Genomic DNA, 24,388 nt, shown 5'->3' with positions numbered 1-24,388 from the left:
ACTTCTATTTTGCTGACTTGCTTGTCCTACTTAATTTGCTTTAAATGAGACGTACATGCCAATTAACAGGAAATTTGAGAAGAACTATGTCCTTCCAGAATCCACGGCAAGGAAGCAAAATCAATCTATTTGGTTTCTTAATTTTCCTAGTTTCCAAATACAATTTTGCTTTGCCCCTCCCTCTCCCAGTCCCTCCCCCCACCCCCACCCGATTCTTAAACACTTCCAAAAGTTGCCAGTGCAAACACTTTTCTACCAATGTATAATATACACTTGAAACGGACATCTTTGTGCAGAGTTTTGAGTTTAAAACTCTTAAAAAAAAAAAACCCTCCTTGGCACAAGAGCTGAGGAATAGTCAAGTTTCTTTTAAACCATCAAACACAAGATAATGAAGAGTGGGAAGCACAGTTAAATGAAATGAAATGAAAACAAAACCAAAATGAAAAACCTAGGACTGCAGCTTTTATTAGCTGTCATTGTAGTCTCTCGTACACAAATGTCCCCAGCTCCCCTTCCCAAGGTGCTGGCCACGTGTCAAGTCCAGAACATTGTGGAGCTTTCTATGAAGGGAAACAGAATATTTAGCCATGGTGGCAACGAACAGCCCAGCTACCCACCAGGGTGACAGCAGGATCGCAGCGAGCTCAATACAGAAAGAAGACAGATGGTGACAAAGGGGGAAAAGAGTTTAAAATCACCAAGTTTCCTCTTGAAATATCTTTTCCCAAGGCACTGTGAACAAGACTGCTGCTAGCAATTTTCTAGAACTAAACACACGGATGGGAACAGAAACATGTCAAACGCAAGCCCTGTGACAGTCTCACAGCTAGTCTCATCACCTGAGTCTCTCCCCTCAACGTAAAAGACACTCCTTGAATTTGTTTGAGCCTTAGAGGGGTAACTGATTTTTGTTTTCTGTCATATCAACGATCACCTTCTTTAAAGCAGCTATACAATCAAAGCTGCATTCAGTTCTTTAACCTTCTCTAACAACTAAAAGTTTTCATTATCATCCCATGTGAATCAAATGTACAGGTTTTGCTTATTTAAGAACAAAACAAAAATTAAGGGCTGAGAAGCAAAAACCCTGCCTTTTTTTTTTTTTTTCTTCAAGAGGAAACTGTAAGAATACATAAAAGGCAAAACTGGCTACTTGAAATCCAAGAATGGTTTTAATGGATTGGCCGAGAAAAATAAACTGCAAAGTTCTGTGAGGTCGTCTAAAAATTTACAAGAAAAACTGATGGGTAGTTCTAATCAGACTTAGATGTTATCTTTTCCCCCCTTTTTAAAAACGACAACATATACAGTCCCACAAAATACAATATAAACTTTTGTTTTGTTTTTTTATCTTGACTGCCAGAGACGCTCCTTTGCGATGCTATCTGGTAACCAAATTGTTGGGCAAAACACACAGCTGGCCTTCACTTCTTCAGGGGCTGGTAAACAGAGGCATTGGGATCGAGTCCAGAGGGGCTGGTCTCCACAAATTTGGAAGAGTAGTGGGGGGAGACGGAGCTCAGGGGGCTGGTGGCAGCACTGTATGTTATGCTGGGCATGACGGCCATGACTTCGGCTATCTTCTGTTTTAGGTCCTTGATTTCCTGGTCTTTCTGAAGAATTTGTCCTGGAAGATTGAAGACCCACCATTAGTGAGAAGGGAAGGGCCAACTCAGTGCAGGGCTCTCTTGGGCCAATCCCATGTGGATTTGACTCCAGCTTTGATAGTTTGTGATGGTAGGCAAGCTGTTCCTAGAAAGGGCCAAGTAGTATTTTAGGTGTTCTGAGCCACATACTCTCTGTCTGGTTTTGTGTGTTTTTTCAAACCATGGAAAAATGTAAAAACCATTCTTAGCCCATGGGTGGTATAAAAATAGGCATCAGGCCAGATTTGGCCTGTGGACAACGGTTTACAGGTAAAAAGGGATTCTGTTTATGTAGGGGTGACTAAGCAAAGAGGTCAGTTTTCAGGAGCCATGTTTTGAGCATGGTAGTTACCCGTGGCAGTCTAGGAGGGTGCAGATTTTGAACTATGGCTCTCCCTCTTGAGCTGTAATATTTTTCTGGGAGGATGGACCATCTCTGAGTGTCAAACCAAGGAATACAGAGACCTCAGACTTGGTCACAACAACACACTTTGCCCTGAGTTTTCTTGTAGAAAATAATGGAAAATAAATGGCTGCCCCACTGGGGGCTCTCACGTGACTCACATCGCTGCCCCTGCCTCTTGGCACAGTGCCCCTTGGACCGACTGCCCAGTTTGCATGTGGTAGATGCTTTCACAACACCCTCCCTCACCACACTCAGTTTCGTGATCCAACCAGCTCCTGCCTGCCTCAGAGCTGCTACCATTTTTGTATTTCTCCTGTTTTCTCTGTGCTGAGGTTTCCATTTCTACTTCTTCACAAAGCTTTTGGTGATCCTCCCATATAAATCCTCCCACCACCCCAACTCCTAGATTCTCAACACATCCTAAACTTTCCTTTCTGTCACTGTATTCTTTGTAATGATCATAATTACAGTAGTTAACACATATGTGCCAGGCACTGTTCTAAGTACTTCCATATACAAACTCATTTATTTATCACAACAACCCTATGTGGGGGAGGGATATCACCATCATCCAATTTATAGATGATGAAACGGAGGCACACAGAGGTGGAGTGAGAGCCTGGACTCCAGAGCGCACCCCTGCCTCCCGCACACTTCCCCCTCCTGTAACTGTTCATGTGGGTGACAATTTGTGTCCATCATCTCTCCACTGGCCCCTGAGCTCCAAGAGTGCAAAATGTATCTCCTTTATTTCCACTGCTACAACCCTAGTGCCCAGCCCAGTAGAAAGCTGAAGCTCTGCTTTCAAGGTATGTATCTTGCCCAAAGACACTCAGTTATTAAGAGGCAGAGCAAGATGTCACCCCAAGAACAAAGCCCATGCAATTTCCACCGTGCTTTGAAGCTCCCTGTTCTAGGGGAAGAACATTTAGGAGGAGCCCTTCAGAAACTTAAATGCTTAACAAAGAGGCTACATTTGAGCTGCACTCACTTTGAGTCCTGCAGAAGATGGTAATATATTTAAAATGTAACAGAGCATGGTGGCACATTTTTAAAAAGATGTAGTAGAAATGAAAGTCATTTTGGAACCAGGATGAATCAAATGATATAGAAAGTAGGAAGGAGAAAAGCAACAGGAGTTTGATTTGAATTACAAAGTTGGGTTCTTACTAGAATTTTCTGAGCATGACAGCGAAGGGAAATAGTGGGGAAGGCAGCAGCAAAGAGCTCCATCTGACTTCCTTCATATCTGCTCAGCTTCAAGTAAGCATCAAAATCCTTCTTCCCTTTGAACAAAAGCCTCAGGTGAATAAAGCACCTAAGGCATCTGACACAAGAGCCACCAGATCTTTTTTTCATGCTGATTTAAGTGGGATTTCTTTAATCAGTAATATGCAAACATTCCCAGAGCATTGGAAAAGACATTCTCTTTGCTTTTTTTGGTCGCTTTACAAGAGTTCCTGGGCTGACAACCCAGGCTCCCCTCGCTACTGAGACCAGGTGCTGCTTCACTGCAGGGTGGAAGCTCTTCCAAGTTTGCAAATCCAAGTAAATGGGATGAGGCAGAGAGATCTGGCCACATCTCAGACAGCTGAGCCAAGCAGGCAAAAAAAAAAAAAAAAAAAAAAAAGTGTATGATCAGAAGTTCAGCTTCAAAGGCAGGATTCCCAGGAACCTTTTTTTTTTTTTTTTAAATGCCTTCCTCTGAGTCCACAGATTAATAAACCTGATTCTCAACTCCCTTCTCTTCTTGCTCTACCAGCTGGGCCAGTCCAAGCCAGTCCTATGGCTTCACTGACTTCTCCCAACTTCTGTATCCCACCCCCGCCCCCAGGGGTTTTGGTCTCTGGGGCTTAGGCCCCAAATCCCCAATGACTGATGAAGACCTTTTACCTGTGTGTCCAGGAAGCAACTGCAAATGAAAACATCCCAAACCAAACTCACTGTCTTCTTACTCCTTACACCTGTCCTGCTCGGCTTCCTTGGCTCCTCCCCCACACTCATCACCTCTGAGATAGAACACAGTGAGACAGTGTCCTAACTGGTCTCTCTGCCTCCACTCACCCTTTCAACGCTGTCCTTCACACTGCGACTGGAAAGAGCCCCACAGTAACAGCCAGAACACGTCAGCCCCTTCCTCCTGAAAATCCAGGGCATATATTCTCTAGTATGGCTTTATTCACGGTTGTCCTCACCTCCCACTCTCTTCCTCCACGTCCCCCAGCTTGAGGTCACTGGACTGCTCACCTGGACCTTTCCAGCACTTTCTTTCCTTCACTTACACTACTCCCTCGGGTAACAGTTCTTCCTGCCATTCTCCGCTCTCAGAATTCACCCTTCAAAGAAAGCCCACTCAGTGAGCCCTCCCCTCATTAGCCATCCCTGACCTCTCTTCTGGCTTTTCAAACCCTGCCTCTACCTAATGGCAGTAGCCTCACCTGACGTGCCCTCTCGCGGGGTCCAAACTATCTCCAAAGTTATACTAAGACACTATTTGCCTTCTGCACACTCATTCCCTCATGGGCGTAGTGGAGTCTTCCAGAAACAACATGGCAAGTGAAATTACAACAGACTGAATGCAGGAACAGAGATGAGAAACGAACTATCTTTTATTAAGCCAGAAACTAGAGATTTGCTAAATGTAAAACGATGCCACTTTTCTCATTAATTTTTTTGTTTGTTTTGGAAAATGTAGTTATTTTTCATAAAAATGTTATTTATGTCAACAAGTATACATTTATTATGTTATTTTAAAATGAGTTAATAAATAAATGTTTTAATTTCTAATAGGTAAATACTGATAGATAGAATCCAGTTAAAAAAAAAAACCTCCTTGGTGTACTCAATAGTTTTAAGAATGTAATGGGATCCCTAAGATAAAAAGTTTGAGCACCACTGCCCTCATGGATTCCACACTAGAATGTCTTGTTCATCAGTCTCCCCTTTAGCTTCTAGTGCAATGCTTCACACAGGATAAGCGTGAATACTCTTTAAGTACTTGTTGAAATATTCTTTTCCTTCTACTAAGTCAATTGTTTGGATTTATTTTTTTCAGTAATCTATGGTGGCTAATCCATTTCTTGGACAAAATCCAACTTTCTTTTCCTCAGGTCATGTCACGCCTCTGTTCAGAAGCCTTCCAAAGGGCCCCATGTCACTCAGAGTAAAGTCCAAAGTCCTTTCCGGGGGCTACGAAGCCTGGCGGAATGAGGCTTCTGCTGCTTCTGAGGCTGACCACTCTCCCTCTCATACAGGCTGCAGCCCCAATGGCCTCCACGCATGCTCCCTCTGCCTGAAGTGCTTTTTCCCCCCAGATTTACATGACTCATTTATTCTCTTCCTTTCAGTCTCAGCTCAAAGGCTCCCTATTTAAAGGATCTGCCATGTCCACCACATCAAACTAGCAGCCCTACACACACACACAAGCCCTACCTCACCACTGCTTTCTTTTCTTCACTGCACCATCACCACAGACATATTGTCTATTTGCTTGTTCTTGTCTGTCCCCTCGGGGATTCTCACAGTGCCTGGCACACAGTAGGTCTCAGTAAATATCTGCTAAGCAAACAGCCAGCTCTCCAGACTCTCCTCCCGACTCCCTCATTTGTCATCTTCGCTCCAGTCAGGCAGAGCCAACTGTAGCTCGGAACACATCAGGCCCTCCTAGCTTCCCTGGCTTTGCTCAAGCCACTTCTTTTGTTAGATGCCTCTCTACCCCTCACCCCTGCTACCCTGCTTCCTCACTGGGCTAAGCCCTTTTCATCATTCAAGACCCAGCTCAGACATCAGCTCCCCTGAGAAACATCCCTCGAACTCCCCAGACTGCCTTAGGCCCTGCCTCTCTCTCTGCTCCCACAGACCCTGGACATGTGCTGCATCAGCACCTTTGGGTGACTCTGCAGTTCTCTGTTTCTTCAACAACACGGTGAGCCCTGGAGCACAGAAGCTCATACTCTTTTCTGTATGCCTCACCCCAACAGATGATGTCTGTGGAATGAATTAATGTGATGACTCCTAAATGTCAATGTTGGGCACTTGGCAAACCACTTGAGGAGGAATGGAAATGCCTTTGGTTCTGAGCTCTAGGGTCACTGTGCATTCCCGGCCACAGCACCGCACCTGTGGCCGCTGGTCTCACCTTGGGCAATCTCCAGCTGTCGCTTCGCGTCCCCCAGCGCAGAGAAGAGATCCAGCTTGACTCTTGTTTCTGCGCTCAGGCTGTTCTCCAGGTGCTGCGTCTTGTCCTGCATGGCCGAGAGGGCGGACATCAATACCTCGGTGTCCTTCTCGCTCTCCTTGTACTTCCGCAGCTCCTGTCAACGGCATTAAAGCGGCAGTGTTACAAGACAGTTAGGGCGTCAATGTCCACAAACTAGCCCGAAATCACAAGTACTAATAAAATATCATTATTACTGACTGGCCCCTAGAACGTAGAATGCTGGTATTTCATGGGTTCAGACCTCACCACTTAAGAGGGAGTGCAAAACGTATTTATATGGTGATCTGTACATATGAAAACACTTTAGTAGATTTTACTGTGTTCGACTATTTCTAGATGACAGCGGACTCTATCTCCAAATAAAACACTTTCTTACAAGCTTAATTCAGAACCACAACAAACTTATTCCTTGTTGCTAGGTGCAAATGTTGCTGTAAGGCTGTAAACAAATCTGACAAAACGCTACTTTCAACCTGCACTAAAAAGTAGTAAAGATATTAATTATTTCGATAGGGCAGGGTATATTACAGAATAAGCCCACTTTAAATTTCTTACAATGTAGCCAACAAATATACAGAGGGTGCCAAAAAAATGTATACACATTTTAAGAAAGGAAAAAGCTGCATAATATATACTGATAACAAAAGATGAATACAAGACATGTGTATAAATTTTTTTGGCACCCCCGGTATATACACAGGCATTTTAATCTCTTTGTTTTAATGAGAAATCTAAACTTATTACAGAGAATTAAAAAATACATTAAAGTTCAAAGAAGAAAATGACAATCACCCCAAATCCCAACCCTGTGAAAAATTTGATATATTTTCTTTTAGTCTTTTAAGCATATGTGTTCTTTTAACATAACTAAAATCACAGTATATGTACAATTTGTTATAGTTTTTAAAAAACATATCTCAACTGCTCTTTGAAAATGTAATTACTAATGGCTGTATAATATTCCCATATGTATATGTACCATAATTTACTAAACAAATTGCCTACTGTTAAGATTGTTTCCATTTTTCTTCTGCATTTATATACCACTACAATGAACATCTTTGTATACCTATCATTGGAGAGATTTAAAAATATTTACCTTAGGCTGGAGTCCTAAAAAGGGAAATAGTTAAAAAGTACAGGACGTTTTTCCAGAAAGTTACACCTCTACCAGCAATGTATGAGGTCTATTTCATTGTAGGCTCCCCCAGACTGACATTATCATTTAAAAATTATTTGCTGATTTCATAGAAGATAAATGGTATCTAATCGCAATTTATATGTTTTTGGTGATTGATGAGTGTATCTTCTTATGTTCTTCTCAGCCATTTATACTTCTGGGAATTCTTTGTTTGCATCCTTTGCCTATTTTTATGTATATTTGAGCTTTTCTTAGAATTTTTTATGAGCTTTTTATATATTGAGTATTAATTCTTTATTTATAATATTTGTTGCAATATCTGTACCTTCCACAATTGATTTTTTTTCACTTTGTGATTTCTTCCATTTTTGTTTGGAAAGTTTTCTCCTGTTTCAAGATCAAATACATTCTATAGGGGCCGGCCCGGTGGCTTAGGCGGTTAGAGCTCCATGCTCCTAACTCCGAAGGCTGCCGGTTCAATTCCCACATGGGCCAGTGGGCTCTCAACCACAAGGTTGCCAGTTCAATTCCTCGACTCCCGCAAGGGATGGTGGGCAGCGCCCCCTGCAACTAAAATTGAACACGGCACCTTGAGCTGAGCTGCCGCTGAGCTCCCGGATGGCTCAGTTGGTTGGAGCGCATCCTCTCAACCACAAGGTTGCTGGTTCGACTCACGCAAGGAATGGTGGGCTGTGCCCCCTGCAACTAGCAACGGCAACTGGACCTGGAGCTGAGCTGTGCCCTCCACAACTAAGACTGAAAGAACAACAACTTGAAGCTGAACGGCACCCTCCACAACTGAGATTGAAAGGACAACTTGACTTGGAAAAAAAGGCCTGGAAGTACACAGTATTCCCCAATAAAGTCCTGCTCCCCTTCCCCAATAAAATCTTTAAAAAAAAAAAATACATTCTATAGTTTTACCTAGTTTAAAACAAAATGTTTCTTTTTTTTCTGCATTCAACTCTTCATCTAGAATTTTTGTGTGGTATGAGATGACCTTCTAATTTTACACTTTTTTTCCAGTTATCGCTGTTTCAAAGCCTTTTACTGACTAATCCTCACTGTTCCCATTCATTTCTGACTCCATCTTTTCAGCACACTTTAAGATTTGTCTCTAGGTCATCTATTCTACTCCACTGACCTGCCAGTAATTTCTTACCAGTTCCACATAATTCAAATTACTGTAACTTTATAATATCTGACATTAGTTTTAAAGTCCCTTTGAAGAGCCAATGCCAAAAACTTGGCTAAGGTATACATGGCCCAGAAAACTGGCTATGTCCACAGCACTTGTGGCTTTCCTCACCATGCCCTGCTGAGAACTGCAATCTGCAAGGCTCAGAGCCACCCAGAATGGTCAGTTCCCTGGCGATGGACAGAGGGTTAGGGCTGACAATGGGTGTATACATTGCAAAGGACACTAATCTGGCCTGTAACCTGAAAAAGTATAAAACACATCAAGGAACCGTCAACATTTCTGGCTTGTACAGAATCCGGCTGAATTAAATATGACACGAATGAGCTGGAGAAGATTAGAGCTTCCTTTTGTCATAGAGAGATTTTCAGATACAATGGGATTTGTCTGTATTGAAAGGCACCATCTCCCCATTACATCACAGACCACAAATCAAACACAGATGAGTAATTCAAGGCTGAGAAAGTCTTTTGTTCCCTCATTACCTGCACTTTGAGTTCTAGTTCTCTGATCTGGTCTTCTTTCACCTTCATGTCCATTGTGAGCTTCTTGCCCTCTGCCTCTAATTCTCTGATCCGATTCCGTAAGGTTTCGGTGCATTCTCCCCTTTTGAAAAAGAAGAGAAGAAAATAAAGGGATTTACAAGACTATAGTTTTACTTATATTGCATGATTGATATTTCTCTTATACTCCAGAGTCAGGTATTAGCTTTTGGCTCAGTCTGTTCATTCTATTCTTTGGTAATTTCAACAAATGATCTAAAATAGTTATCATCAACTGGTATCTAATATGATCCAGGCACCAAGCTAGGTACTTTACAAACACTACCTTCTTTACAGGGATAGTGTATATTATTCCATTTTCCAGATAAGAAAACTAAGGCTACATACATATAATACTAGTCCAAGGTCACCTAGCTTGTAGGTCACAGAACTGAGATAAGAACTAAAGTTTCCCAGGTTCCCTACCTAGCCAGCTTCCCATGAGGTCACAGAACTTGAGACAATGCACACAAGCTGAGCAAGACAGAGCTAGACATACCCAGCAGGGGGCAGTGAGCTCATTTTTTTGTTTTCACTTTTGAGGGGCTGTGCATTGGGAATTTCACCTTTCTTTAGTCATGAAGTGGCCATAAGCCTGGAGTAAACCAAAAAAGAAGGGAACAGCATTAGGCGGCTTCTCAGGGCTATATAAGGACAAACTACAAAAGATGATGGCAGTGGCCAGTCCAAAGCTGAGTAAGGGTTCAGGTTTCAGAAACAGCCGGATGGAGAAAGGTGTCTTTTGCTACCAAACAGGAAGGTCCAATGAGAGACTTAACGCCTTGAGATTCATTTAAGAATAAAAACAGCCTGTACATAAGTAATGGTAAACAAGGACCACCCAAAGATAAGACCAAAACAAATAAGCTTAACTAGAAGCAAAATAGATGAAAAATTCTCTGGCATAAGAGACACTAAACAATATGGTTAAGGAACCGTCATATCTTCCTCAGTGGATTTTTTTTTTAAAAAAAGGGTAGGTGCTGGATTTAGAATTAAGGACAGCAAAAGCCACACTAGAAGATTGTTCAAGAAAATCTCCTGCAAATCTTAAGTGTTTTGGAAATGCTTACTAATCTTTAAACAAATACACAAACATAAAAACCCACATTAGGTTAGGGTTAGACAGATTAGTTAAAGGTCTTGTGAGTCTGCATAGATGCTGATGGGCCAAGTGAACTCAGCCATCTGCAGTGCAGAGTATGCTGGGGGATGGCAGGATCACATAGGAGAAAGAGTTCTCTCCTGCTGTAACTTCCCAGGAGGTAAAAGGATGACTGATCAATTATTCTGCAAATGCTAGAACCCAAAGGAAGGCTATTAACACACCAAACACAAAAAAGCAAAACTCAATGAAGAGTTAGAGTTGAACTGTATCAGACAGATAAAATTTGTACAGACACTTAAAATGAAATAAATAGTAATAATTTACCCTCACTCTGTATCAGTAAAACCTATAACTGACCCCTACCATATAGATGGACTTCTCTAGTCAAGAAAACAAAGAAAGAAAAAAAACAAGGGATAAAGAGAAGTAGAAGCCAAAACAAAATAAAAAGGCTCTTAACTACCTTCTGTCCTTGCTGGAATCAGATGGCAGTTACGTATCAGGGTTTGGAATACTTGCATACTTTTCAACGGTATAGGAAGTAGTCCCTAATTTTCATTACTCCACAGATTCAATGATACCTAATAGTGACTTATGTTTCGTTTTTTTTCCCCATCTTTTCCAGCTCATTTGACAGTGTGCTGATACCCAACAAAGACATGAGCAGTCAGTACACAGTACTTGGGGAACCACGATTTTAACCTTTCTTCCATTTTAAGATAAAAACTCCAGAAACACACACCTAACAGTAGGGAGCAATGATAGTTCTATGAAGGGAACACAATTCCAGGTTGGTTCTTTCAAAGCACTTGGTCTTAAAGTGACCGCAAACCCTTTCATGAGCAGCACTTTGCCTCCTGGGTGTGGGAGGCAGGGTGATTCCCCCATCTCACTTCCCAGATTAGGTCACTGAGAGATGAGGCTGTTATAAGAGAGCGCAAGCTTGCACAGATGGAGTTTAAGCCAGCTAATAAAACCGCACTTAAAAGCAATCCATCCGTGAAAGATTGTTTATTTCCAGTCCTGCCCAAAGCATCAAATTCCCATGGCTGCCTTGGTATACAAAAAGCCAACCGTGGATTAAGCACTCAGGTGACATGAACATACCTAGACGCAGCAGCAAATGCAACAGCTCGGGCTGCAGTAGCTTCTTCTAACTTCTTCCTTTTTTTCTCCTCCATTAACTGCTTTTCTACAAAACTTCGGGCTTCCTGCTCAGCTTTCAGCTTTTTCTCCAACTGGCTGATGTTCTGCTTGTCTTTTTGCTTCATTTGCACAGCATTATGTAACCTATATAGAAATGATGGTCATAAAGTTTTACAATTACAAATGCCCACTATAACCCCTGGAGAAACATGGCTCCTCTTTTATCATTTTAAGGCCAAAGGAAACAGGAGGTTTGAACAGCAAATCATAAATGTCAACTCCCAGAGTGCCCAGAGAAAACACACTATCATTATTATTTAACAATCCCTCAACACCGATAAAAAAGCTGCCGTACAAGATACAGAAGCAGACCTCGGCTCTATTAAGCTAGGTATTCTACAGAAGGTAATTCAGAAAATGGGATAAACAAGTTTCTATCAGAGGGACAGACAGAACTAATTCGAGTGCCCCAAAGCACCTTCAACGAAGGAACAGCTGATGGAACCAACCCCACTGAAACTAGTGTGGGAGGGGGAAAGTCTTTCTTTGCTTGAATATAATTATGCTGCAGCCTTTCCTTTCCAGCTGTGAGACATTTTTTTTCTGAGCATCCCAAAATAGATCTTGTAGAGTCACAGGATGCTTAATTTCAGATAGAAATTTCAACCATATTCCCTTCCCTGCCTACTACCACCTCCACTTTACACATCAATGTAAGGTGAGTTTATCTCATAGCAATAAAGAGGAGATGTTCTCTAGTATCAGTGCCAGAGATATCACATATGTGGGTCAGAAGCAATGGAAAGGCTATTTGCTTATAATGCTTTAGCTTTTGAGTTACATTCCTTAAAAATGTAGAAGGACTCTTCTTTCAATGGGACAAGCCCAGAAAGCCCAAAGTTTAGAACAGTAACCACTACTGCAGACACACACTGCTTAGAGATTTAACAATAGGACAGACCCACATTGAGTGAAGAAGTAATTCCAGAACGAATTAATGGAAAGCATGAAAGAATTCACAAAGAAGAGCTGGCCTTTCGCCTGCCTCTTCAAATGAAATCAAAGTTCAATGTCATTTTTCAGTTTCAGAAATCAAAACAAATAGAGTCGATTTAATCCTCTGGAAACTTTCATGCAAAGGAGCAAAAGTTTCAAATTGTGGCAGAAATACTTCTTGTCAGTTTTACTTATATTATCACAAAGGCTCAATAAGTACTTTAAACTAAGAGAACAAGTTATTCAATGAGAGAAGACAAAATAGTAATATTAATAAACTGTTTTGTTGAAATAAGTCCTTATAGATTTTATAACATGTTGAATCTCAGGTATAAAATTAAATATTTTCAACATTTTCTTGAAAAACTCCTCTGCTAGGTCCCTTTGTCATCATGAATCTTGTGCTCCAATCCTGGGAAACAAAAGAAACCATGAGGTCCCTTGGCTCAGCAAAGGCCCGAAGGTCCACGTACTTGTTCTGCAGCAGCTCGTTCTCCTGCCGGAGCTGGCCCATTTCTGAGCGGATGCCTCGCTCGGTGCTCGAGAGGGAGCTGATCTGACTGCGGAGCTCTTGTTCCACTTGCCGGCTGGCCTGCAGGTCAGCCTTTAACTTTTTAATGTCTTGTTCCAGCCTAGGAGAAGGAGAAAGGCAGCATTTTCATCTCAGGGAGGGCACCCACAGGGCTCTGTGGGAAGCCCTGGCTGAAGTCCCAGACTGCTGGGTGGGTGGCGGAGGACCCCCTCTGGCAGCTCCTGCGTCACCACCACTCCTGTCTGCAATTGGCTCTTTATGGAGTGCTTCTGCCTGGGTCCCCACCTCTTCCCACCACAGGGTGACTTCTGATTCCCCCCAAATGTTTGTGAACACTGACGGGTAAGGATGGTACTTAGGAGTATTTGAGCTGCTAATAAAGGGAGAGTGGAAGGCAGGCAGACGGTGGCTGAAGAGTAAGGTCCCTCCCAACTGCTCCCGGGCCCCTCAGCAAGGGAGCAATGTAACACCCAGCTCAGGACCCACCTGCGCTGAGGTATTTTGATATATCAGAATCTACTGTCTCAGATTCCCCCCAAGCACAGGCGTAGAAGAAACCAGGGTCTGAGACGACCTCCTGACATTGCTAACATCCTTGCTACATGATGTTCACACTTCTGGTGATTGTGACAGGAGGGTTCATTAGACTCAACAACAATGAAAAAAGGAACAAATTCCGTGCTCTAAGTATCATAAGAAAACTCTATCTGTGAACCCAAGCCTTTCTTTTCTCTTCAATTCTTTACTTCTGTTCCATTTTCTTTAATATAGTAATAGTTTCATTTTAAGTGATATGTATTGCAGAACTATTACGTGCACATGTATGACTGAAAAAGATCAACAAAAAGTGTAAAATCAAGCCCCTTTCTTTATGAGAGGACTTTACAATTTCATTAGGGTCCAACCAACACTTAAAATGGTTAAACAGTAACACAAGGAAGGCCCTGATTAAATACATGTTAGAAGGAGTAATAATGCTAAATGAGAACTTATGTACCAGCCACTGTTCTACAGACTTCAGTACTATGCATTCATTCAATCTGCATAATTTATGGCTAAGTGCAATTATTATTCCCGTTTTTATAGATGAGGAAATCTAGATTCAGGAAAGCTTCCAGCCCAAGGTCACACAGGCACTCTGGCTCGAGTCCACTCCTCACCAGGAGGCTCACCTGCAGCTCTACCACCCACAGCACGGTATAGGTAGAAATGCCACGTGAGTTCTGAGGAGAGAAGATGGGAACTGATTGGGCCTTGATAGCTGGGCAGATTTAGAGAAACAGAAAGGAAGGGGGCGGGGGGCGTTCTAAACAAGGGGGAAAACAGGCTCAAAAGCTCCAAGACAGGAACAGCCATAGATACTAGCAGGACAGAGCAATCAGTCTGGCCTCTGAGGAAGGCTTGTACGCTGGGAACAGAGTGAGAAAGCACAGAATGGGTCTGGTAGATAGGACTGTGGACAGGACGGGCTGCCACATGAGACTCAGAAGACACCTTTTCCTACAAAATTACAGGTAGGCAAAAATCCCTTTGCTCTGATGAGACTCTCGTGCATTTCACTAATACAACGTACCGACAGAATCAGGATTTCTGGAGAGCAATGATGATCTCTCCTTGGGACTGCCAGCTCCAACAGACTAAGTCCTGACAGACACGCTTCATTAAGCACTAAATCCCCAGGGCCCACCAAAGAACAGCTTTATTTACCTATCTACCTTTAGCCAACTAAAACAAAAATCTCAAAAACAAGAAGTCACAAAGCATCAATGGTCATCTTCCAAGTACAGTAGCCAGTCCCCTGTCCAGTGACCAGGAGCAGACTGGAGACCTTGTGTTCCAAAAGCACTGCCGGGTCTCCTGACACCGCTCACTCCCCAGGGAAGGGTCACAAGTCGACATCACGCCACATTTTCCCTATTGCCAGGGTTATTCCAGTTGAATGTCCTCCCGGAACGGCTCTAAACAATTACAGACTGGCATTTATACCATCCCACACCATCCCTCATTCATCCGAAGTAACCCAAGGGATGTTTTCCAAAACAGGTCGATGCTGTCAGGTTATCTCCATTAAGAAGTTTGGCTGAGAAACGTGTTAGGTAATTCATCTTTCTTGAGAAATCAATTTCACAGTTTGAAGATTGTATTTGTAGTAGAAAGGATGAGTTTTAAGATGAAAATAGGGACTTATCATGGTTTAGTAATAGCGGTTAGGATCAGGATTCTGGACTCAGCTCTGGTGCCAACTCTGTGACCCTGGGCAAGGCATGTACCCTTCCAGGACTCAGTTTCCCCATCTAAGGCTAATGATTTCTAAAGTTCCTCCCAGGTTGGTCTAGGATTTCTCGGCCTGACACACTTACTGCTGGCTGCTGATCTGTCTCTTCAGATTAGCAGCCTGAGCTGTATCATATGCAGCGGCACAGGAATCAAGTTCCACACAACCAGCTGACTGGGGCAGAGCATGTGCCACGTTGGGAAGGAAAGAAAACTTAAATCTGCACAGACTATACGTCAATAATTCGCAGTTATTACTTTTTTGCCTTTTTAAAATCGATAAAAGCCAATTTTCCTACCATGAACTAAGAATAACAATATTCTGAATGAAAGTTTAGAGCTCCCTAAAAAAACGTAAAAATGCAGAGTTAATGCAGTTATAAGAGCAAAAAGTGCAAAATATCTAGAGTGTAACTTCTGGAGACCACAGAACACTTAAACAATATTTTTTTATTTAGAACTATGAAAATTTTGTCAAAGACATGTAGTAGCACAAAACAACAAAAAGAAAATGATGTGGTTTCAAGGGTATGTTCATGTTGTGAAAATTTATAAGTTGTACACTTAAGATTTACGGACTTTTGTGGATGTGTGTCATACTTGAATAAAAAGTTTATTTTCAAAAATAAAATAACTTAATTTCACAAGACATAGAACTAAAATGCTTCAGGAGTATCATAACTGCTACCATTAATTTTGTAAAACTCTGAATTATTGTTTTCCAAAGAGTTGTATCAAACCTGTGAGTTACCTACCAACAGCTTTCCCCAGTTTAAGAAACACTGCTCTACAGAAGCACTGCATAGTGACATGTAAGATAACTTAAAATGCTAAATGGTAAATTTGAAGTAATTCTTAAAATTTATGAGGGGAAATTTTTCATTATCTATAGAAAGCATTAATTTAACCTTGAATGCTCAGTATATTTTAAAATCTTTACTGAGGTAGGTGGTAAAATGATTTACAATCTCTTGTTAGATTTGTTTTTTTATTGCAAAAGTGATACCCAGTCAATATAAAAGAAACTGCATACAATAACAGAGAAGCATAAAGAACAAAAATGTAAATAACTCATAATCCTCTTCAGACAGAATCATTCACTATTTGTATTTCATTCCTTCTTTTCTGTCTTTTTTTCTTTCTTTTTCTTCATACATGTAAATATTTTTAGTATTTGTGCGAGTACCACATATACTGTTTACATATCTTAAGCACCTTCCCATATCATTAGGAATTTCTCATCAACAATTTAATTGCTGCATAATATTCCACTGTCTAGAGGTACTACAAAATCCTATTTTCTGAGATATATCTCAATTTTTGCATATGCTCAATAGAAAAATGTATGCATGAGTTTTGAAAGAATTATGTGAATTATTAAACTGAACTAAATCAAGCCACTCAAGTGCCAGGGGCATTTATTAGACAGCTAACTACTACTTGTCTTTATGGTTTACTCAACCCTTTGGTACTAAAGGTATTTCCTAGGTAAAACAGATATGTAATTTATTGATATGAAGAACCAAGTACTGACTAAATGGTGCTAAGAGGTTAATGCAAAATCTTCAAATATGTTCATGGGATTTAACCAAAGCATCAATAGCTGCAACCTAAATTAGAAACAAGTGGTCAAGAAGAAAATGAGGCAGAAGTAATAGTCTATAACCCTTACAACTCATTTCAGTAAACTGGGATCGAAAGAAAGGAGGAAAAAAATTCACCCATGAGCTCAGACCCCTCTTATCAGAGCTAAATCCTATTCTCTTCCCTACACTATAGAAGATTGAGGGGCAAAAGGGAAATTTCCTCCAGAAGAGCTACATCTCATCCAAAAAAAGAAAAAAATTGGGCCAGACATACCTTAACCAAACTTTGGTAAAGCTTAGGCAGGAAATAAATACACTTCCTGCTTGCCCAACTCCTGTGGTACTCGTTTTCACCCCTACAAAGGCTGCCCAACGGTGTCGCCACCTGGGATACAGACAGGGCCCATGGCAAAGCCGGAGTCTGTGTCCAGTAAACATGTCCATTTCTGCCCAGTTAGGCAAGCCAGGGTTCTAATCAACTCAAACAGTTAGCTTTCAGGTCCAGGCACCTTTCCTAGCCACTTTACTGATAATTTTAGAAGACAGCATCCAACCTCTAACCTTGTGAAGCTCCGGCTGAACTCCAGCAGACTACCTAGCTCACAAGCAAGAGGTGGGACCATCTAGAGTGGAACTTTCCCAGGTCTCCACTCTGACGGCCTGGGCTGACTTCAAAGCAAAACTGCCAAACTGAAGATCCCTGCCTGTACCCACTGCAAACCTTAACTCTATTTCATCTTCTCTCTCATCCCTCCCAACTGTGGTAAACTACAATGCAAGTGGTTGACAGTTATTTAATTTTAATAGGAAAAGATTTACATTTTAGTAAGGACAATCTCCAAAAGACTGAAGCTCAAACATTAGCCTTTCAGGCAGGCTAAGTAGGAAAGGGATCTTTGAGTATCTTGAAGTACACCTGGTAGAAAATACAGCAGTACTCAAGTGTCAGTTTTTAGTTGAAAGGGGTATTGTTTTTAAGTATCTGAAAAGGTAGGAAGATACTTATGTCTAAATGTCTGTAGTCCTCATTTTTTGTGAATTACTTGAATTACAGCCAACAGTACTATCACTTCATTGAAAGTTTGAAAGTCTCCAACGGGTAATGCCAATAACTTCATGGTTTTATAAAGCCTGAGGCTTTATGAGGCCTGGCTGACAGCACAGAGGAACTTGATGGCTTTGGAGCAGTAAATTTCCCCAGGAAGTAAATCCTGCAAAAAAAAAAAAAGAGGGAGACCTTTTCTCCTAGGGATGACTAACTTCCCCAAATACTCTGAGTCACACTCCATGCCCACTCCAGAAAACTACCTAAGTGTGTATTTCTATGGGCTGCTGGCTCGACCCCATGAGCCCACCAGGAAGACGAGGAGCCTCGGCTCTGCTGGTTCTTTCTGAACTCGAGAGAGATAGCCAGAGACGCTGTAGGCTCTGCGAGACAACACAGAACTTATAATTCCGCTTGCTCTGTAAGAAAAGGGACTTCAGAAGGTCATCTCCGAATCATACAGCCAAGTGACTGAAGGATGGGTTTTTCTAACAAACCAGTCACATGAGCCAAAATGACCCACTCCTTGTTTCCAGACGTCTTCTGCCTTTTATTATAGCACCCCTCTGGGAGGAATGGCTTCCAGTTTTCAAATCTTAATCTTCAAGGCCCAGTTAAAAAAATTAAAACAAAAAAACAAACTAAACAACTCTCCAGCAGGAGGCACTGATCTTCAGGGCCCAAAGTTCCCTCTCCTGAAATCTGAAAGCACTTACTGTTGGTACTTGTCGTTTGGCATTAAACCATTGTCCTGCACTGCTTTTTAATTTGTTCTGGTTTTTAATCTTTTCCTGTGTATCTTATTTCTAAAAAGACTATAAATTCTTTAAAGCCATGGACCGACGGCACTATAAAATTAGAAGCTGGAACCGTGTTTCTAAAGTTTGTTCCAATCCTTCCAGACCCATGTCTCTAACCCCGATTCTGTGTCCATATCCTCAGTATGCAGATAGAACAGGGTCAGTGTGATGACATATGAGGCTCCAGAAACAACCTATCTCCAGCAGGCCATCAGATTTTTAGTTTAAATAGTGGCTGAAGGAGATAGAAGTCAACGGGTATTTGCTTATCATGAAGGCAGGCGCACATGAAAAGAATGAATGAAGAACAACTGCTCCATCTTGGTAGGTACCTAATTCCATCAGGAGATTCCCCGGTATACATTAATCATACAAGACAAGACTTGTTTGGGGACCACACAGCTGTCTCTGCAGAAAGCTGAGCTCATAAATCAAAGCTCGATCCCCAAAAGAAATACTATTTACCCTCTTCACCAACTCCTCCCCCTCCTTTCCCCCCAGGTCACTCACACTGACGGGACTGGCAGCATGGGTCATTCACATAAAAACGTGAAGGTGTCTCATCACTGACTTGAAGCTGCTGCAGTAAATCCTATAAACCACAGCTTCAGAAATAGCGAGATGATGCTATCTCGGGTCTCACTGTGGTTCCTGCAACTGCTTACCAGGCACAAGGAACCGAAAATAAGCAACAGCCCAATGACCTGATTACTAGGTGAAAGCATATCACACAGTACCTTATGTCTCTGTTCCCTAATCTGTCAAACACGAAAGGTAGACATTCATTTTCATTAAAGTAAGTGAAGAAATGCAGAAAAGGAATTCTAGAGACTTTTACATGACTGGTCATTTATGGAAATGGAAAACTGATTTCTTGAAGCCCTTCAAGAATAAAGCTATGAGTACTACGAATTAGTATTTTTAATAAGATCCTTAAAGGATTTGGTCAGATTTGATAGTTTGTATCAAAAGTCTTTAATGTTCATATCTGTTGATGCAGCATCCTACTCTCAGACATTTATTTGGAGGACTGCTGATATACACAAAGAAGTATGTAAAAGTGTGTTTATTGTATTATTTATAATAAGAAAAAATCAGAAACACTTAAATATTCAACAGAAGACTGATTAAATGTACTGTATATTCATGTGTCTGACTGACATGCAACCACTGAGGAAGACTATTCAATGACGAGAGAGAATGCTCATGATACAATCAGTGAAAGAGACAAGTCACAAAACAATATACAAGGAATGAACTCCATTTTGTAAAAAGCATATGTATGCGTGTAAGAGAAAAATAACTGACAGGCTATATATTAAGATAGTGGCCATCTCTTTATCTTCAAAGTTGGATATAATTAACATATATAACTTGTTTTTAACATTTTAATTATTATTTTATAATTGGGGGAAAAGTTATTTTAAAAGGAGGCTGTTAATCTGCTGTCCATGGCTTTTCAATGTTCATTGTTGCTCTTAGATTTGCCCACGTCCTAGGCCAGTTTCAGAATAATCTGGAAGCCTCAGAGAAAATCCAACTCTTTCACTTTACCAACTTTTTAGGTCACTCCAAAAAAGGGGAACTTAACTTTTTGAAGTAGACAACGCTTCGGTTCCTAAATCTACATCAGCTACTTCCCATTCATCAAGTCCAACCCAAACAACCGTTTTTCTAAATCAAGATTCTAGAGCTACAGTTTATCGCCCTGCTCGGCCTCCCTTAGGAAAGAGAGCAGGCATTGCTCTGACTTCAAGCTTGACATTATACACGTTCCAAGAGATGGTTCTGGGAGGTCCCGATTCTAAACCACCTGGCCTGTGTGTGTGTGACTAACTAGTGTCCACATCCTGAGTTTTAGTGTATTTTATGCTTTAAAATCCCAGTAGTGCTGGGTACAGGAGGCCTACGCAGTTCTCTGCACTGAATTGTCTGAGGAACTCCAGAGACACAAACTACCTTTCTAATCACAAGGCTGTCGCTGCCCCTCTTCTTCTAAGTGGTCTGAAAGCCTCATGGTCAGGTGTCAACAATAAAGGTGTGGTCTCTGACTGGGGGTGGGGTGATGTCAACAGGTCTGTGTTTTCCAGGAGCACAAGAAACTGAAGGAGAGGAGAAGGCAAAAAGGTCCCATTAATACACGGCAGATTAGCTCATGGGACCTACTCCCTAAGAGAAAAGCCCTTCCTATAGGAGTCAAGTTTTGATTGGTAGGGCTGGGGGTAGATAGGGAGTACAATATAAGAATAACAGGAAGGGTCAGGTGCAGAGCTTGCAAATTGGTGCGCCCATCTGGTCCATAAACATGTTTTGTTTGACCCTCCCCCACATGATGTAAAAAAAAAAAAGTGTTTTTAACTGGGAGATTTCACATAAACATAGCTGTTTTGGGCATCTCTTCAAAACATCAGATTTAGCAACACTGGGCCTGCAATCCCCTGCGGTCACAACTGGTTGTCCTGTTTGGAAGGGTATGTGTTCCCAAACTCTAGGGTGCCCAGTGCAGTACTGAATACGAATAAAGCCAACTACAAACTGCCCCCTCATGCCTGGCCGTCTTGCTCCCATACTTGTCTGAGTCTGCAATGCCTGCTCTAGAGCCAGGGGGAGCATAAGGGCAATGGTCCCTTCCAGTTCACGATTCTGTGCTTCTGTTTCCAATCTGTTACAGCACCCTACCAAGAAAGGTGAACTGTACCCCATGAGAGAGAAGAGTTGTCATTTTTCCCATAAAAAAGAAACCAAAACCTGTTTTAATCCTGAGAGTCCCAGTTAGCTAGAAAAAAAGGTCTAAGGGATCCCAAAGAGATTTGCACAGACTGAAGTATACCCACACTGGCTGTCAAAGTATTCAAACAGCCAGTTTCTAAATGACAGCATGAGTAACATTTAAAGAATAGAGTTCCTTTTCCTTGGAGTATTTCCCCCCTTCGGGGAATCCACCCCTATCCCCTCAGCTGGAAATCTCAATTCATTATGTGCCAGCGGGGTTTCTGACTCAGATTTTAACACGAAGTTTTAGAGTAGTTCCCTCTGAACTCTAGGAAGGAAACTTTCCAATTGTCTTACTAGAAATCCCTGTTTTATTAGCATAAACTCTCAGTACTCAACATAAAAATGTTTCTAATGTGGACTCCATCCCTCAAATAAGTTATGCTAGGCAAACATAAACACATGTTTACACAGAGAAAAAACTAGCTCACTAAACTTATTAAACAGAAATCTGGCTCTACTACATATTTTTTCCATGTAGTAATTTCCAAATAATTTAGTAGCAGCTAAAACCAACACACTTAACATTGTTTGTGGGAAACGAGTAAACTCGTCATATCGCCTCTAGTTGGAACCGGCAAAAATTTTGCAAAGTAAATAAATAGAGACCTCTTTTTAAACTAAAACACTGAAAGTTTCATAGAAAAATATCAAATAGATCGAAAGATATGAATATTTTACGGAAAGTCTAATTTTGGCGAGAGAATGTCAAAAAAGCCCCGCGTTACGACGCGATTTGGCGGGAAAATGCCCGCATACAAAGTGTTAATCTACTCTACTTAGATCCCCCAAGTGTCCAGGTTTCATAATCTTCATTCTGAAAATGTCATATGTTTTTACTAAATTTCACCTCAGCTAGAAATGATTCTGTTACAAGTAAATGATGACACGCACCTCTGGAAGTGGAAAGGCCTGCTTTGTTAGCCAGCTCTCACTGGGGAAGGTGACAGGCAAGTCACTGCAGCAGTAGTTGGTCAGCTCTGCGTGTGCAGGGGGCACAGGGAGGGAAAGCAGCCAGGGTAAAGCCACGACCATCAAATCACTGTCTCCCTCCCAAGGTCAGATCTTCTTGTGCAAACTATTCGTAACACACAGCAAAATGTATTCCAGTGCAAAAGAGAACAAATTTGTTCTCTCTCCAGTACCAGAGATGATACGCATGTATAAGCAGTCAACATTTTCTAACTTGGGGAATTTCCTTGGAGGAAAAGTTGGAACAGAAACATGGGATCTGAGCTCCTCCAGCTACCACAAAGACAAAGAGAATGGCCAGGGCTGGGGGCAGCGAGACCCACCGTGAAAGATGAACAAGACCCGGCAAACGGAGATTTCCTTCCAGCTCCTGGCTGAGAAGTGGCTTGTGCCAGATTCCTTGGCCCTGAAGACCAACCAACCCACTGCCAGAGCAAATGGCATTTTCGACAGCACTCCCTTAAGAGTTTTCTCCCCTTGTCTCTTATTAACTTCCAGAAGTTCTTGAGCCTCCTGCACAGGCTTGGAAAAAAGTACTGACAGAGTACTGAATTTAAAAACTTCCTGGGAAATACCAAGGAATGGGGAACAGAGAGGAAAGTCTTTTTATTTTTCAGAAATAAAATCGATAACAACCTACTCAAGAACAACAAATAGTTTGCGCCTGGATATCTGGTCCTTGGCCTGGTCTAACACAATATTTAGGTTTTCTAATTTCAACTCAACTTTGAGTTGCACTGCAGTCAATGAAATTACTGAGGCCCAACCTCCCAGTAATATTTTCCCTGCACAAAGGTAATATTCATTCAACAAGTATTCAGTGAGTACCTACTCTGTGCCAAGCACCGTGTACTGTGGCAGACAGGAGAAAAGGAGGTCCCTGTCCTCGTCAAGTTACATTCTATTATGGGTATAACAAGCTTGTGTAAAAATTTAAACCATATACAAATAAACAATGTAGAAAGTAAACATCCCCTACAATCAATTACAATTGACCATTCGGCATATACTATTTCAAATAATTTTCTGTGTACATGGAACTATATCCACTCATTATTTTGTAATGAGTTCATACTAGATAATCTGTTTTGTTACTTCCTCCTCTTTAATACCATGTTTCCCAAAAATAAGACCGAGCCGGACCATCAGCTCTAATGCATCTTTTGGAGCAAACATTAAATATAAGACTCGGTCAATCTAGGGGTCTTTCCATTACCTTCTTTTAAGATGGGTTTCCACCTTTCAAGAGAATCCCTTTATAACCTTCTCCACTTAGGACTCTTCTGGGCCTTGGGGGAGGGCTAGAATGGTCCATACCAGGCCACCTCCCCCTGGGGCACCTGTCCTAGGAACGCTCTAGGCTTTACCTCCTCAATTGACTGCTGTGTCTTGTTTCTTCCTCACAGTCAGGTCTCAGCTTTGGATTCTATTCTCGCTTTATGCCTGCAGTCTCGGGCTCCATCTCTGAATCTTCCTCCCCCACTTTCTGTTGTAAATTGGAACCAGCAAGTTCTTTGCCCTTCCTTGCCCAGGGAGCTAGGAGCCAGCCCCACCCACTCCTAACCACAATGCAGGCCAGTACCTGGCCAGCTCCCTCCACAGGAAAGGAAAGATGGAGAGTTGTAGGAAGAAGAACTGGTGTCTCTTTGTTGTTCTGGTAAATAGCATTAGCCCTCAATTTTCCTTGTTGCTTTGAAACGCTTCTCTAAGTTGACAAAATAGGGGTTAATAGGGGTTCCTTGGATTTCTCTCTTCACTTCGCTCTTTTTCAGGTATTCACACCAAATCATACTGAATCCACTGATTATTAAAAATCAGTACCTAAAAATTGGCCCTTTCTTTTCCATGGATATGTACTTTCGGTTGTGTGTGAATATCTTGAAATGTGGGGAAATGAAAAATCGGAAGTATTGTACACTGTCTCCTGTTGTTTTCCCCAAACAGTAAGACTACACTAAGTGCCTTGTATAAGTCAGAGGTTCCACAACAATCTCAAATGCTG

At 41.7% G+C, this 24,388-nt stretch overlaps 1 protein-coding gene across 1 annotated transcript in view; it reads right to left on the bottom strand.

Moving 5' to 3' along the window:
• Positions 1 to 443: 443 nt before the first annotated feature.
• MACO1 (macoilin 1) overlaps positions 444 to 24,388 on the bottom strand; it is a 52,424-nt gene continuing 28,479 nt past the window's right edge. The window contains exons 7-11 of the mRNA XM_088790562.1: positions 12,879 to 13,037; positions 11,371 to 11,553; positions 9,099 to 9,219; positions 6,194 to 6,368; positions 444 to 1,630 (exon numbers count right to left, since the gene is read on the bottom strand). Of these exons, the coding sequence (XP_088646688.1) occupies positions 1,428 to 1,630; positions 6,194 to 6,368; positions 9,099 to 9,219; positions 11,371 to 11,553; positions 12,879 to 13,037 (841 nt within the window). The 3' untranslated portion in view covers positions 444 to 1,427. The remainder of the gene's footprint in view (positions 1,631 to 6,193; positions 6,369 to 9,098; positions 9,220 to 11,370; positions 11,554 to 12,878; positions 13,038 to 24,388) is intronic.

Source organism: Rhinolophus sinicus, chromosome 14 (genome assembly GCF_057876585.1).
Source record: "Rhinolophus sinicus isolate RSI-liver-muscle chromosome 14, RSI-T2T, whole genome shotgun sequence".
In the NCBI taxonomy this organism is placed as follows: domain Eukaryota; kingdom Metazoa; phylum Chordata; class Mammalia; order Chiroptera; family Rhinolophidae; genus Rhinolophus; species Rhinolophus sinicus.
Note: the sequence above shows the minus strand (reverse complement) of the source record. Positions and strands in the feature narration are given on the sequence as shown.